Genomic DNA, 18220 nt, shown 5'->3' on the forward strand with positions numbered 1-18220 from the left:
TTCCTAATTGATAATCTATAACTAAGAAAATTCATGGCCAGATAACTTCAGTCATGTTGCTATTATACCTTAGAGACAAGTGAGATTTAAAGTCCATAAAGATCAGTCATCAGCTAAATTTTTTAAATAAAAAAACGGATAAATAATATGTTTGGCAAGTAGAAAGTCTATATCTAGTAGTATATTTAGCTAGGAAACAATAATCTGATACCTTATTTTATTTATTTATTTATTTCTGAGTCAGAATCTCACTGTTGCCTAGTCTGGAGTGCAGTGGCACGCTCACAATCACCCCAGTGTTGAACTGATGGGCTCCAGCAATTGTTCCACCTCAGCCTTCCAAGCAGCAGGAACTACAGGCGTGCACTGTCATACCAGGCTAATTTTTTTTTTTAATTTATTGTAGAAACGAGGTCTCCCCAAGTTGCCCAAGGTGGTCTCAAACCTGTGGGCTCAGGCAATAAACTCGCCTCAGCCTCCCTAAGTGCTGGGATTACAGGCTGAGCCACCAAGCCCAGCTACTTTATATTTTTAGCTGTGTCTTTCTCTTTGATGTAAAAACCATTTTTATACCAAAGCTACAAAGTTTATTATAGCATAGTTGAACAATGGGAATGAGAAAATTTCATGAAGTACTTTTTCTATGGAGTGGAGATAGTAACACACACTCAAGACCTGAAAAATGTAAATAAACAGCTATTTTTTAAAACTAAAGAGTAACAACCAAAAATAACACATAAATACAGCTTTGTGCGTTTTTTGGTTTACTTTTTTCTTCAAGCTCTGCCTATTAAAACACAATCGTACAGCACTTATTTTGTTGACACTTCAAGACTTATGCATAAACTGGGGATTCGCGCTTTATCTCTCAATGTTTACATAGATCAAGAAAGTAGAAGTCTAAAAATCCAATTAAAGCTAGAAAGCAGTAATTAATTTGCAGTAGAATTAAGGCAAATTGTTCCTTTCCATGTATCATGGTCATGTTTATTTACCAAGAAAATACTTTCTTCCTAATGTTTCAGATAGAGTGGTAAAGTCAGAAATATAATATGCTACATATCTTTAACTTTTTAAAGAAATAATATCTTGTTGCTTGCCTGTCTTTCTTTTGCTTTCCACCTATGTGTAAATTCAGTGTCTCCTTCCATGGTATATAGCACTCTTAAAGTCATAAAATAACCTACGTACAATTTTGATAGCGGCAGGTAAAATTTGTTTTTCTACTGTCACCATACCTATATTTATTTGTTTATTCTAACAAAACACTTCTCAAAAATCATCTTTGTACCAGAAACTCTGAAAGGTATTATAGATGCAGAGATAAATAATGTCAAATTGGTATGCAGACATAAATATGTAAATAGCTATAATGTTATATGTTACAGTTGATCCTCTGGTACATGCACATAAAAAGAAACCCACCAGTGTGAAGGATATTTCAGGAAGACTCTCTTAGAATGAGACTTGACAACCAGAAAAGAAGTGGCTGGGCTAGTTGAATGACGAGGAGAAAGTGTTCCAGACAGGGGACTGCTGGAGCTTTAAATGTGATATGAAGGAAGGAAAGGTGGATGATGAAAGAGGATATAATTTACCATTCTCTTCTCTTTCTTTTTCACGCACAACATTTTTCCTTCCCCATTTTATTAGTAATTCTACAATCATTATTATCATTATTAGAGACAGGGTCTTGCTCTGTTGCCCAGGCTGGAGTGCAGTGGTATGAGCATAATGCACAGTAATCTTGGGATTCCTGGCCTCAAGAGATCCTCATGCCTCAACTTCCCAAAGTACTGGGATCGCAGGCATGAGCCACTGCACTTGACCCAATTATTATTGATTATCAATAACATTATTGTTAAATATTAACTCTATACTCTTCACAATGACATAACTATTTATATTTTATGCTCATTTAGTGTCCTTTTAATGTAATTGACAGATACTTTTGATGTGTTAGATTTTCTTTACATCAGAGTTTTGAACAGAAATCTGAATGCTGACAATATTTGGTACCAGTAGTTATCATCACCTCTTAGATAATGAGTGAGTAAGTATTTCAATCCTCAAATGAAAAAAATTCTCAATCTTCAAACAGCAGGTTACTTTGTAAGGTCTATACTTTAGTGACACTGTGAAGAACTACCTCAAATGCAACTCCTCAAGCCCATGTCCAATGTTTTTCTGCCTCCACATCATCCTGAGGTGGAAAAGTTTGTCTGGGATTTAGCTCCAATTAGTTCCCATTCTTTCTCTGGGAAGATTCATAACTTGTACAGATAAACAAGAGTTTATTGTGGTAAAAATAAAATAGTAAGACTATGTCAATCACAATACAATAATATGACATAAAAATACTCTAGTATTTTGTTAGATGAGAAACTTATCTTCATCTTCACTTAAATTCCATTTACTTACATGGTGAAAGAAAAGAGAAGTTTCTTTAGCACTCTTTGAGCTTTAGCTTTTTCACTTTTAACTAACTGAATAGATGACTTACTGAAAATTAAGACTTTTTATTTGAATAATATATGTATGTTAGACTGCTACTCACAATTCTAAATGTTAGGAGTTTGTAGGAAAATATTTCCTATTGTGATTTTTGCATTCCTTTGGGATCAGAGAATAAAGTAAATATAGAAGTGTCCAGAATATGTATCATGGTCTTACTGAATTTAGTAAAGGAAAAACATTCAAACTGTTTTCAGCTTTCAACAATGTTTAGGGTAAACTAAACTTATCATGAAAGAAATATAAGTAAATATTTTGACTACATTTCACGTATGTATCATGCACCAAAAAAATGCATTATAAATGTTTGGAGGTAGTTAAATAGTTACTCACAGTTGGCAATAATATGTCTAGATGATATGAAGCAGATAGGTTCTGCTTGCTATCAAATGGACTTTCCACCACTAGAAAAGAATTTAGCAAGTAATTCTTGAGTATTTCTAAATCTCCGCACAACTTTTATTTCCACTGAAAGTCTACGTATAAAAAAACAGGCATTCTATACAATTATGATTATTTTTATTATTGCTAAGGTTGTAATTCTATTTACTGTCAAGTATGGAAGCTTCTTCTGTGTTTGAAGTAAGAAATGTCCCTGTTTTAGGACAGAGAGAGTAATGACACTGAAGTTTGAGAACATGGGAACTGCTCATTTCTGAAATCAGGAGACTCAGACAAGACAGGGATAACAGGAAGAGTTCAAAGTGAAAAGCCACAGTTCCGTCAGGTCTAGGGCTAAATCTCTAGCATTCACTATCTTTTACCATTTCTTAAATGCAAATGAAAGATTAAGATGAATAATTTACTTGTAATTTTTATCTCCTAATCAGACCATTCCTAGCTACTATAGGGAGTTCTATAGAGATAGTCTTATTTTCACTACCACGAAAGTTGATATGCAATTTTGGGGATCTCGGGGTAACAAAAGAATTAAGAATCTTTGAATTATTCTCCATAGGTCATACTTACATACTGCTTAAGTTATATTGTGGAAGTCATGGTGGTGACACAAAGGAGTTGACGTGAAATTGGCACTGGCATAGGAAACAATAGAAATTGAACTCCTTCTATATGTGAGACTTATTTTAGAATTTTTCTTAGACTTTGTAATCAGATTGTATATACATAACTAACTACTAAGCACTCTGTTCAAATCTTGTGATATTTAAAGATAATTATTGAAAGCCTTTTAGAGACAGTCCCTAAATTACAAACAGATTGCATTATAGAACTTGGTGAAATTATGCAAAACTTGGTGAATTATAACTTGGTGAAATGGAGTTTGAGGATATATTTACTTTTTGGAGCAGAGTGATACTGAGTATTGAGATTTCCAATTCAAAAATTGCAATTTGCTTTAAGCTATTTGTATATGTTCTCTGATACACATTCATGATGACATAAGAGGATAAAACCTTGAATATACTTTATTTTCTTATAGAGTCAAATGCTGATATTGTCTTTACAATATTTGGAAATCATTAACAGTATTATATTCAAGGAGATGGGATCCTTAATTTGCTCTTTTTTTAAAATTACAGTTTTCATTAGACATGTATGTATCTGTTTATGCAGAAAAGCAAGGAGAGAAAAAGATTGTTTTATTTTAAAGCAATATCGAGAGGATTAAAGAGCTTGGAAGACTGTGTTTGCCACTTTCAACTCTTGCCCATCTTTCATCTGTTCTTATCGAATTGAGACACAGTACTCTGAAATAAATTTCCTCAGCAACTATTTAAAACACACTGCCTTTCTTCTCCTTGGAATATGAACTTTCCAAGAAAAACTTGATTTTTAATAGTTTTTAAGCACTATCTTTTAACCTGGACTGAGGCAGCCTTCTCACCCTACATTCAGGCAACACAGTTGATCTCCTAGGAAGCCGCCTGGACTATTTCACACTATGTTAAGAAAAGAGAGAAGGAGCTAATTGTGTAATTTCCGAAAACAGACACATGATATACAAAGTATTCTTTTAATTGTTGAGGTTACCGACTTCAACCAGGGTTTTCTGTGGAACTTACATAAGCAGTTAATGCCGACTAAATGGACACAAAATCCTTTTGCTATGCCCAGCAGTTAATTCAATTGAGTAAATAGTCATTGACATCTCAATGCCAGGCACTGGTGCTGGGGATTAAGTGAGGAAAACTGACAGACCCTTCTCCAATGTTTCAGTATAATCAATAAATACAATGCAGAAGACATAGGGGATAGATGCTATTGCAAACTTATGTTCAAGGTACAAAGTTAGCACTTGGAAAAACAATTGACTCTATGCATAACCAGGGATATCCAAAGCTGACTTAGAAGATCAATAGGAACTGACCTTGAGAAAACAGGAGATGGATAATTCCAGGCAAAGGCATCAGTACAGTGTATACAAGCCTATAATGGTAAGAAAGCCCCAGGCATCATTAGAGCACTTTGAGTTGTCTGTATGCCTGAAGTATCACTAAGCAGGGCTTGGAGAAAAGAATATGTTGATAAAGAAGCTAAGGGCCTTGTAGGCCTTGTATAAACCTGGGGTTCTTTTCTGGGGACTATGAAATAGTTCATATTTTTAAATGAGGAAGATGCACATAAATATGTATGTCACAAGGCCCACCATCTCAGCAATATGCTGTGTGGCTTAGAAGGAAAAGAACTCAGAGGCTGATTTGGGCAGTAAATAGACTAATTTTCATAGTTTAAACCTAGAGTAATGTGTGTTTTTGTATAAAAGGTTCATTTATTTGTTAATTAAAAACAATTTATATATTTATTGTATGCCATATGACATTTTGAAATTTGTATGCATTGGGAAATGGCTAAATTAAACTAATTGACATGCATGACCTCACATCATTATTATTTTTTTTGTGGTGAGAACACTTAGAATCTAAATTGAAATTAATTTAAAATTAAATTAGGAATATAATGCAATGTTATTAATTATGTCACCATGTTGTATTATATATTTCTTACACTTATTTCTATCTAACTGAAATTGTGTACTCTTTAACTAATATCTCCCCAACCACCCCACCAGCACCACAACCACCATTTCACTCCTGGTAACCACCATTCTACTCTCAACATCTGTGAATTCAACCCTGTTAGAGTGTGCATACGAGATCATGCAGTAATTGTCTTTGTGTGCTTGGCGTGTTTCACCTAACAATGTCCTTCAGTTTCATCTATGTTGTCTTAAATGATGAAAGGAATTCTTTTTTATAGCTTAATAATATTCCATTTTATGTGTATACCACTTTTTTTATCCATTGATACATTGATGGACACTAGGGTTGATTTTATAACTTGGCTGCAGAGAATAGTGCTGCAATAAACATGTCACTTAGACAAAATGATCTCATTTATTTTAGATATATACCCAGTATTGGGATTGCTAAACCATATGGTAGTTCTATTTTTAACTGTTTGAGGAACCTGTGTACTATTTTCCATAATGGCTGTACTAAGTTACATTCCCACACATCCGATGTGACATTATGGTGAGATGTCATGTAACAAGGAATGGTATTGAAATGAAGTAAGGAGATGAATACAAGAGAAAGTTAGGATGCTGACTTAATAAGACTGGTGACAGATTGGAGGCAGGTAATCCCCAATGTGCTTCTGGTACCTGCAAAATATGGACAAACATTTTTTTTAGCAACTTTATGAAGTAAAATTGACATAAAATTAACTGAACATATTAAAAGTGAACACTTTGATAAGTTTTTGTAAAATGTACACACCTGTAAAACACCATTAAATTAAAATAATGACTATACCCATCAACCCCACAAGTTTCCTTTTGTTCTTTTCTAATCTTTTTCTACATCCCCTCCCCCAGAGGCTACTGCTGATCTGCTTTCTGTCACCGTAGCTTAGTTTGCATTTTCTAGAATTTATATAAATGGGATTATACAGTGTGTGTTCTTCTTTCCTCTGGCTTTTTTCATTCAGCACAATTATTTTATACTCAGCCACATATGTGTACTCAACACCATAGTTCATTCCTGTTTATTGGTGAATAAGCTTCTATTATATGACTACACCATATTTCGCTTACTTATTCATTGAGGGATATTTGGATTGTTCCAATTTGGAGCTATCACACACACAGAAAAGCTGCCAAGACATTTGTAAGCAAGTCTTTGTGTGGACATACACTTTCTTTACTTTTAGAAAAATACCTAGGATTAGAATGACTTCATCATCAGTAGATGTATGTTTAATTTAAAAATAAAAGCAAACTGCAAGCTGCTTTTTTTTTTTAAATGGATGATCATTTACATTTTGATAGGCAAAGCATGAAAGTTTTAGTTTCTTCAAATCCCTACCAACATATGTTTCGGCTAACTAGTCATTTTAATTTTGACATTCTACTAGGTGTGTACTGATATCTCATTGTGGTTTTGATTTTCTTTTCCCTAATGTTTAATGATGTTGAGCATCTTCTCATGTGTTTATTTTCCATCTATATATCTTTTGATGGTGTGCAAATATGGGTGCCTATTTTTTTTATTTGGATTTTTGTTTTCTTGTTATTGTGCTTGGATAATTATACATGGTGGCCAGGGAGAAGCTAAGTTATATAATATAGTTTTGTTTTTGTTTTTTTGAAGCCAGGGACTCTCTAAATCTTAAACTTAGGCCATGAGTAGATGGAGAAGAGTTCATGTATTATCTTGATAGATATTGTGCCACACTAATCATTATAATGCATACATATGGCTAAGCAGTGTTATGATCCAAAACGTTAAATAAATTGTGACCTTATTGAGTTTTATGTATCTGTGTGACTTTCATATGATAATTTTGCAGTAGAAGAAATATGCTGATAATTTAACATTAGAAATATTATCAAACAAAGCAGTGCTATAGTACTCAAAGTTTTTCTTATGTTGAAGATTCCTACTACATACAAATACTAAGTCTCAGATGTCTTCTCCTGGATAATCCATCCATATACTTCCCCCAACATCCTTGGAATTCTTCACTAAGAATAGTACTGGGCCAGACCGAAGTTTATGGTCCTTATTTTTCCAGCCACTATTTTTTAATCCCATTGGAAAAAAATGTATCTCCACTGGATGACAAGTATGTATTAATTGCTTAGTTTATTGTTTATCCAAGCAATGTAATGCTTTATGCCCATTAAAATATGCAGTTTTCAGAACACCCTTAGGAAGATTTAATTGTAGCATAAGACTAATATGGGAGATGGTATTAGGAATATGATGTATTTTCAGGCAATCATGAACGTGCATTATATGGAGAACTGGCTACCTATGTATAGAGTCTCATCATTTCGTAATGTTATTGATACTTTACTCTTCTTTGTTCCATCTTATTCATTGTCATTTATCATCAATCTTGTGATAAAATAAGAAAATTGACAAATAGGACATAGGAGACAGAAGAAAGTTGAACAAAAATTGAAGACAGGGATCTAAGGTCACAATCTGCCATTGCAATATATCTTCAATTCATCTAAACTATTGATTTGGGCTAACCATAATATCTAATAAAACAATGTTTATAAAATGAAGGTATCTGGATTTTTTAAATTATTAATAGACTTGAAATATATTTGTAACATTTGAAATAACAATTCTTATGTAAACTATAAAATCAAAAGCTACATACTAGGCAACCACTAGAAAATGAGTACTTAAGAATGTTATAGTTTGAATCGTATCCTCTAAAATATATTTACTAATGTAATTACCCCTAGTCTTTCAGAATGTGGTCTTATTTAGAAATGGGTCTTTGCACATAAAATTAGTGAAAACAAGGTCATCCTGGAGTATGTTGGGCCCTTACTCCAATATCATTGGTATTCTTATGAAAAGAGAGAAGATGATTTGAAGTGAGACACCCAGGAAGAATGCCACATGATGTCAGAGGCAGAGATTGGAATAATGTAGCTTAAAGCCAAGGAATGCTATAATTGACAGCTACTTACCATAAGGTAGAATGAGGCAAAGAAGGAGTCTACCCAGAGCCTCAGAGGGAGCCTGACCTTGTCAACACTTTGATTTTTGACTTTACATGTTCAGAAGTGTCAGAAGAAAAAATATGTCTTTCTAAACTACGCAGTTTATGGTACTTTGTTCTGACAGCCCTTAGGAAACTAATACAATGAGCAAACTCATTTTAATAAAATCTCATAAATATGAAAATATAATTTATATGTAGAAAATTTCAATAGCCACAATAATAACAAGACCTTGGATCAGAAAATAATCAGTGAAGTTTTTATTCACACTCATACTCCTTGGGTTACAAGTTGAGTTTCTCTGAAGAATTCCTATTGATGACTGTAGGTCTAAGTTTTCAAAACTAATTTTTTCTTGTACTTAGTCTTTGTTCTAAGTAGCTCAGTCTTCGTTTTCAGGTCATCTTTCATCCACGTCTTATGATCTGTCCTTTCACATTGGGATGAACACTTAGGAAACTCCACACCTCTATTTTTAAGAAAACACAGATAGCTACATAGAAAACCACATAGACCAGGATGAGAATGAGCAAACCTTGCACTAAAGGCAAGTGAAAATCCTGACAATGATGAGGAAGAGGAAATAATGCATCCCTCATTTTTAGAAACATACTTAGGTTGTTTTGTAAAAAGAATCAGAGAAGAAAGTTAATTATTCAATAATCTTTGTGTGAGACACAGGACCTAGATGAGAGGTATAGTAGAGGGACTGGAGAGGTGGTCCTGCATGGAAAGAACACCACAGATGCTTGATCTGCAGGAATCTGTGACAATTAGATGAGTAAGCAAAAGTGAAAGAATGAAAAATTATGCCAAAGAATAATTTCCTTTTAACAGAGACTTTACTCCTTATTTCTCGCTGCTTTGTGAAAGTGATATCAAAGACTGGCAAAGTTATAGGGAACTGTGTTCTCCTTTTGTCTCCTTTATGTGTTTTTGTTCAGATTCTCCCTCTGTTGCCCTACAGGTTAGAGCAGACAGCACAAGCTGGGGTATCCGTTATTGTGTGGCCTCTGCTGCTTCCAAAGCATATAAATTTTTATCTCTCCATTGTAGGCTAGCTGTATTCCAACCTCAGTGAACAGATAATTAACAATTGAGTATTACGATTTTTTTTTAGCACAGAAAATGTGTTAGCCAAGATAGCCTGCAGAGCTGTTGTCAGACATTTAGATTGCTGTCAGAGAAAAGAGATTGGCAAAAGGAAAAAAGATTGGTGAACATAACATGAAGTGATCTTATTCTTGATCCTGAGACCAGAGGTTAAAAAATTGTCTGTGTATAAAACCTAACATACTTAAAACAAATATAACCCTTCACTTATAGTTCTGATATGTATAAATTGGCAGGGTAGAGGAGAGACTATTCTATTATATCAACTTTTGATTCAGGAGAGAAGTTATGAAGTTAGTCTCCTGTTTTACTGTATTTATTTGTTTGTTTATTTGTTTGTTTGTTTATTTATTTTTTGAGTTGGAGTCTCATTCCTTCGTCCAGGCTGGAGTGCAGTGGCACGCATGCTCAAGCCACTCCAGCATCAACCCGCTGGGCTCTGGCGAACCTTCCACCTCAGCCTTCCAAGTAGCCAGAACTACAGACGTGCGCTACCACACCCAGCTATTTCTTATTTAAATGTAGAGACAAGGTCTTGCCAAGTTGCCCGGGCTGGTCTTGAACCCGTGGCCTCAGGGGCCTCTTGATTCACTCGCCTCAGCCTCCCAAAGTGCTGGGATTACAGGCTGAGCCACCAAGCCCAGCCAGTTTCCTGTTTTATAAGGTCCTATAAAACTTACTGTTTTTTTCAGAAACAATAGATTTTGATATTGTGTAAAAAGGAGCAAGGAAGGGAAAAGAAGAGTGACTATATCCTTTCATAACAATTAATATCCATTCTCATATTATTATTATTATTTTATTTCTGTATTCTTGCCCTAATGGAAGAGAGTAGAGCAGTGTTCAGACTTCAGTGGGAGTCTTTCCAGGAGACTTTGATTCAGAGTGGAACACCCCTTTCTGAACATGTCACCCCACTGCTCAGAAAATGCTTGCGGCTCATTAGAGACTGGGGAAGTTGCCCATTCAAGGCAAGCAGGAATTTTGGCTAAACCTTTCTCTCTCTTTTCCATCTACCATTCTCATCTATTATTCATCTACATGACTCAACAATCAACTGATAGTTTATTCAATACTGTATAATTTTCTGCCTCCACACCTCTATTTATTTTTAAGAAAGGCAGGTAGTTACCTAGAAATGACTGGCATTTTTTCATCTATTTTCCATAATAGTTTGAAACAATTCTTTCTATGTGCCCTGAAAGGAACATTGGTGAATAGATGTAGACTTTGACCCAACTGCTGCCCTTTGTGATTTTCCATGAACAGTATTTATTGACTCTACCTTCCTACCACCTAAATTGGGTTTTGTTTGCTTGCTTTTTTTTGTTTGCTAAGTTCAATATTTAATGCATTCAAAGTCGAATTAATCACCACTCCACTTTATTTCCTTTGCCTCTGCCATTTTCATCGTCCCATTACTGTCCACTTATCATTCCAGCTCAGCTGTTAAACTAAATTTGAATTTAAGTCCAAGAATGGTTTAAGAAGTGTAATCCTGTCCCTGTCAGACCAACTATCACATGGAGTTCAGTTATCTTTCCTTCTGGTTATGTAGACATCAGACATGGTGACACAGCAATATGCATTGACTTATTCCTTGAATTCCAATCTGCAAATCTAAATTTAACATGCACGTTAAAAAAAATTCTTAGGTGGTTCTATGACTGGGTAGGGGATTTTTTTTTACCTGATAAAGGTGCTTGTTGACCAAGATAGGCTGCAGAGGATAGAATCTAAAGTTTGTAAATTAGTCTTCTTGATTATTCTTGAGTTTTTTTAGCCAGTGTGCTCTCAAATTTGATTAAAACTTTTAAGAGTCTATTTTACCTTTAAAAATGCTAATAAAAATTCAGTTTGCCAAGTAGTTATTTTATTGGTATTTTCTTCTGTTTGAATTATAGTCATTTTATGAATGCAATTTTTTGCAGAATCTCTTTAAGCTAATTACCCATTTTGTGACATTATATTAATTACAATTATGTTATATAATATGTAAAAATACATAAACAGGCATAAATGCAATACCCTTAATATACTGAAAGTGAATGCAAATTATATATTTGTGTAGAAGTTTATAAATATATATTTGTGTATGAGTATATTGGTCATATAAGTGTGCATACACATATCCTTGTGTGGGTAAACATATGTGTGTATATATAATAATAATAATATCTAACATTCATTGAACATGTACAATATTCTAGGAACTTTTGTGTTTTTCATACATTAATTCATTTAATTTTATAATAACCCCATGAGATAAGTTTCTCTATTATCCCCATTTTACAAATCCGAAAAAAGACACACAAAGTTTAGTGATTGATTAACATTCATAAAATCAGGAAGCAACAGATCCAGGATTCAAATTCCAGTGGTCTCTTTTCAAGCCTTATGTGCTCCTAATCTCTACAATATCCAAATATATAAGGCGCGCACATGCGCTCGTGTACACACACACACACACACACACACACACACACACACGCACACACACACACACAGCACAGCACAAGAGATTTGCCAGATCACTTTAGAGTCATGATGAAGGAAGATGGTAATGTCTGCAGGAAGAAACTGGGTATACACATCTTTTTTTGTTCAGGTTTTCTATCACCTACCCATGTTTCTCACATCCACTGAATCCAGTCTCTTTCACACCATTCTAGGTCCCTCCCTATACCTTTTTTATAACAATTCATATAATGCTCTGTATTAAGTTATACAGTTACATGATCTGTCCTTCTTCCACTTATCTAGCCAATGACTGACTCATAGACTAGGCAGAATTCTATTGCCTTATTTAAATTAAGAAGGATCTAGTGAAAATGATGTTTTGCTTAATGAGGTAGGAGAGCCTAGAAGGCTCTCAATAGTCATGTGGTATAAGTGTGCTCAGAGAGACCAGAAGAAACACAACCAGAGATATCTCTAGGAAACAGGGACAAACTCAGAAGGTTAAAGTCTATTGGCAACTATGAAAGGATTTGGGTGACGAAGTAAAAGATAAAAAGGGGTTTTCAGCTTTGAACAAAATAATTTTCTGAAAATCTTTTCCCTATAAATAATCCTTTAACTCTAATATCAACAGCATAGAATAAGGTGTTGAAAACATTTCTGGGCAGAGAAATAAAACTCCCCCAAACAGATTATTTTCTAATTCCTAAAGAAGAATCAGTAAGAGCCAGAGCAAACTGGCTTGCATATGAATTTGTGGTCTTTTTGAGCAAAGGAATAATATTGCCTTTATGTAAATCAATATAATATAGTTAATCCAAAAGTTTCAACTCTCTTTATAATCAGTCAGCAGTCAATTGAGACTCATGTAACTATCTGACTTAGTTAATGTGGATAAAGTAGTGATGATGGTTAGTCCCAGAATCTAGATTTTGCTCTTATAGAAAATGTGGCTGCAGTCTGAACTTTAAATTCAAATTTTTATGCTAGAAAAATATTTTTAAAAAACTGAAAGTATGAAGAAAGGGCATATATCAAATAAAGCTGAACCACTGTGATTTTAATTATCAGAGCTGCATTTTTTTAAAGTACATTTTTACATAACCTTCGGCTTTATCTTTTATCTTCTCATCATCCTTTTTTTGTTGTCATTATATTTTGACATATATATATATTTTGACAAATATATATTATATTTCAAGTAGTTGCTTTTGAATCAATGACACCAGATCTAACTTTTTTATTTGTGAGAATTAGATTGGATTCAATAATTTTCAGTGTCTTCAATATTTGGACTCCTCTGACTCAGTGATCCTATAAATAATCATGAGATCAGACTTTTAAAACTTTTAAAGGTTATTGAAAGAGAGGAATGGGAAGTTTTTTTTTTTTCTTCTTTCACAGTATCTTCTATAAATGCATGGCACAAATGCGAATTTGAAAGTTTATATAGTGTTTTAATATGAATTTTAATGTGATAGCAAGAGTTGTGCTGGAACTGGCCAACCTCAAGTTTAGAGAAAGAAGGGGACTGTAATAAAGTGTGCCTAAAACCAAACCCTACTTCTTCAGTACTAGAATGGTGCAGATGATGGTAGTTCCTGTGACTCATTGTGTGTGTGTGACCATGGAGCAGATGAGACAGGAGCTGAAGGCTCCAAGCATGCTACAGGCAACATGATTGCCCACCTAGAGAGGATTTTGCTGGGACGACTGGTGGTTGCTGTCAGAGAGACAGGTGGCCCCTCTCTGAGAGGATCCTTTGAAGGAGATTGAGTAAAGCTGAGCATTACTCCAAATAATACAAGTAAACACAGAGAGAAGGCAGACAGAGAGAAAAATACAGGGAGGAAGGAAGTGTGGGAGGAAAGGAGAAAGGGAGGGTGAGAGGAAAGAAGGAGAGGAAAGAGGTAGCAAGGGAATAAAAAACAAAGTAGAAAGAAGGAAGCATATAGGAAAGAAAAGGTGAAAGGAAGAAAAAATGGAGGAAGGAAGGAAGGAAGGAAGAGAGGGAGGGAGGGAGAGAGAGAGGAAGGGGAATACAAGAGATTTTGCAATATAAACGTTTAATGATTTTAATTCTTAATTTGGATACAAATTTAACAAACAAATCCATTTTTTCATGGAAAGTCTAATAATTAATGGAATATATTTTAGGAAATGCTGATGGAGACAAGTAAATAAAAGGTTTGATTTTAAAAAGGGGGGTATGTGAAATTATTGTGAGAATATTTGAATTTGTGGTAATTCTCAGGAATTTGGGGGGGAGTATTTCAATCCCATGAGTAGAACAAATTTATAGCCAAATAATATCCACATTTTTTGGAACTTGTATATTTTACATACTGCTGCTCTTATATAGACTTTTATCTATTCATCTCTACAGAAACCTCTCTGTATCTGTGTTTAATATAACATTGAGTATATTATTCATTTACTAAGCACAGATGTATACTTTCCAACAATTAAAATAAAGGTAATTTCAAGAAAAACAGCATAAGTAAAAAAATCAAGGCTAAGCTAGCATTTGGTAATGGCAGGTGTTTTATGAAGATTAAACTATTTGCTTCTTCTAGGTAACTTAACACAGTCTATGTGTGTGTATTAGTCAGCAGAAATATTTATCCAAACAAACCTTAAATCTCCCAATAGAGTTCTTTACTCAATTGACCTGGGCTGTCCATACTTTAATGAGATTTTGTCCAGAAAAAACAGAGTTGTTGAGTCTAAGACCTCAGACATATTGAACAAAATACATACCTTTCTTTACTGTTCTTTATGTGTGAAATGTGTTGTTTTGTACTTAGTCCTTTATAATATTTCTTCAATTTTTAGGAACTAATTAAATTATAACAACTACTCATGTTATATCCTGCATTTCCCAAAGGTTTCTTTAACCACCCCATAAAGATTTTTAAGCTGTGCTAAACTCTAATACTTTAAGAATATTTCATTCCATGGAGAATAAAAAAGTTTAAAAAATGGTAGATTATAATTTGCTTGTGAAATGCTAATGAAAAGGATTGTGTGGAGGAAAAAAATAAAACAAAGAGAATGGTGCTTGTTAATGATCTATAACACTCATTGTCGGTATTCTAAAGATACATCAACAATAACTATTTTCACTTTCAAATACCTAACTTTGACTGGACTAATAAGCAAGAAGTATATTAGGGAAAGATATTCTTTGGATTACAAAATTTAACTTTGTTGTTTGCAGAACTTGAAATTTGCTTATATAAGTTGCATTGCCTCAGTCTTAAAGGCATGCTGATTTATTTTTTCTGTGTTTACTTAACCTATTATTATAAACAATTCAATTTATTATGTATTTCTTTGCCCACTATATACGTTGATGAGTAGGTATACAAGAGAAGATGAGAAACAGTTGAATGAGGATCCTTTTTTCATCCAATCCCTATGGTCGAACACCTCAGTTATAGAATTACTCCTTCAATCACCTCATCTCTTCTTTTAGTCCCAAACAGGGCATCCTTTCTATGTACCCAGGGATTACTTGTTAGCTTACCATTAAAAGAAAGAAAAAGGTGCTACCTAAAAGAGATTCATATGGCTTAGAACTGAAGAAGAAAAGTGGGAAATGTGGAGTGGGTAGGGAGTCTTATGAAAGGACTAAGTAAACTGGGCTCGGTGGCTCAGCCTATAATCCCGTGCCCTGGGAGGCTGAGGTGAGTGGATTGCTTGAGCCCGCGGGTTCGAGACCTGCCTGGGCAACTTGGCGAGCCCTCGTCTCACAATAAATCAAAAAATTAGCTGGGCAACAGAGTGAGACACCAACTCCAAAAAAGAAAGAAAGAAAGAAAGAAAGGACTAACTATTAAGTTTGCTGATAGAGTAAACCTATTTTATGTCAATAGGACTTTTCCAAGTTTCTTACATGGAACTTAAATTTCTACTACAAACAAAACTGCCTACAGGGCATCTTTAAACACACTGTACACACCAGGATTTATTATTGTGCATCCACCATGTCTTGCCTTGGATTGCCTTCTCCCTTTTCTGATTGTACAAGCATGCCTACTGGGAAGTATTCCTGGATGATTCTATCTGAAAGATAAATTTTTCTCTTAATTCATGTATTGTTTAAATGATAGTCCCAACGAGAAAGAGAGTATACAAAAAAATTAAGTCATTCAAATATATCATCATTTAATAGATATGTAACCAGCGACCTCTTATAACTCCGTCTGACCTCATCCTTAAAATAGTGTTAGTAAGGTCTAGGCCACATCGCAAACGTGCTGACAGGATAAAATGATGTCATGTTTGTGAAATGTTTTGTATATGGAAACTAGTTATACTTAGGTAAAGTATTTGTGTTGTTTCTACCAAATTAAGCTATGATGATTTACATTCCAGTGATCATAACATTCCTCCTCAAGTTTCTCTTATTGCCTCAACTCAATTAATAGAATGTTTACTTTTTCTGATGATGAAAGTAATAAATATTATTTTAAGTGTTAACAGCACCTACAAATATAAAAATAAAAATTGTGTCATGTTGTAACCGAGAAATAGCCACTAAGCCAAGAAAAGGCCACATTCATATATTTTATGTATGTATGTGTATCTTTGTAGACTGCTTTGTTCACCTATCATCATATTCTATGAATATTCTTACTTCTCAGCTCTCTTTTTGCTCCTTCACATGCAGACTTAGAATTTTGACTTTACTAGTTTCTCACCAAGCACATGGCACTATACTTTGAGTATAATAAACATTCAATAAATGGGATTTTCTCAATTAATGGTTCAAAACCTTTTGATTATTTAAATGTAAAATATAGAATGGTATAATGCATATTGGAGATTCAGAAGTGGGAGAGTGGGAAGGGTGGAGGACTGAAAAATCTCCTGTCGGGTACGATGAGCACAGATGGGGCGATGGGTACACTTAAACCCAGACTTGTTTTGCTGCTCTACAATGTTTCCATGTAACTGAAAACTACTTGCCCTCTAAAACTATTAACAAAAAGATAGAATAAATTTAAAATTTTAAAAATAAGTTATAAAAAACTTAAATGGAACAAAACTTCGATCTTTAAAGATTACTGTTTTTATTGATGAATTGAAACCATTTCACATAACATTGACACACTTTCCCTTTTCCTTTCTTTTTCATTTAGTTTGTTGCTCAGCCCAATTGTCAACAGCTGCTGGCATCTCGCTGGTACGATGAGTTTCCAGGCTGGCGGAGAAGGCACTGGGCAGTGAAGATGGTGACATGTTTCATAATAGGACTTCTTTTTCCTGTCTTTTCTGTGTGCTACCTGATAGCTCCTAAAAGCCCACTTGGACTGTTCATCAGAAAACCATTTATCAAGTTTATCTGCCACACAGCCTCCTATTTGACTTTTTTGTTCCTGCTGCTGCTTGCCTCTCAGCACATCGACAGGTCAGACTTGAACAGGCAAGGTCCACCACCAACCATCGTCGAGTGGATGATATTACCGTGGGTCCTGGGTAAATGTGTTACTATAGAAAATATAATAAAAACATGTTACTGCCATGGAATTTTGTTGCTCAGAAAATAATATTAATTACTGTTTAGGACTTAAGAATTTTTAAAACAGGTTCTGACCACTGTAGTTCTGACACTTAATCCACAAAGCTAATAGATATTTTACAAGCTGTGATGAACCTGCTTTCAAAATCAGGCATAGAATGTAATCTTAGGTTTTAGAATTCCAAACTTAAAGGACTTCATATTCCATGAATGATTTTCTGGGTTTTTTGTTTGTTTGCTTATTAAAATTTTTTCAACATATCTCATTGGTCATATATAATCATTCTAATATTCTTAATTGGTAAGCTTTCTAAAAGAAAGTAAAATTCACTCTAAAAAAATAGTGATTTAATACTTAAAGTAACTGCAACCTTTACAAAATTAATCCATGTAAGTTTGCCTTTGACCTCTATATTAAAATCAAAATAATAGAGCATTAAACAATATGTTTATGTTAGATCTGCAGCAAATCATTGTAAAGTAGAAATCTTTTTTTTTTTTTTAATCAGAGTCTCACTCTGTTACCCAGACTAGACTGCAGTGGCACAATCACGGCCACCACAGCCTCGACCTACTGGACTCAGGCAATCCTTCCACCTCAGCCTTCCAAGTAGCTG

The 18220-nt window shown here is 34.3% G+C and overlaps 1 protein-coding gene across 7 annotated transcripts in view; it reads left to right on the forward strand.

The window, feature by feature from the left end:
* The window catches only part of TRPC4 (transient receptor potential cation channel subfamily C member 4), a 174607-nt gene that overhangs the window by 98878 nt on the left and 57509 nt on the right, over positions 1-18220 (forward strand). For all 7 annotated transcript variants that reach the window (XM_008073127.1, XM_008073129.1, XM_008073125.1 and 4 more), the window contains one exon: positions 17224-17560. In XM_008073127.1, coding sequence (XP_008071318.1) covers positions 17224-17560 — 337 coding nt within the window. The remainder of the gene's footprint in view (positions 1-17223; positions 17561-18220) is intronic.

This window comes from Carlito syrichta, unplaced genomic scaffold (assembly GCF_000164805.1).
Source record: "Carlito syrichta isolate Samal-C Ts95f unplaced genomic scaffold, Tarsius_syrichta-2.0.1 Scaffold315653, whole genome shotgun sequence".
NCBI lineage: Eukaryota > Metazoa > Chordata > Mammalia > Primates > Tarsiidae > Carlito > Carlito syrichta.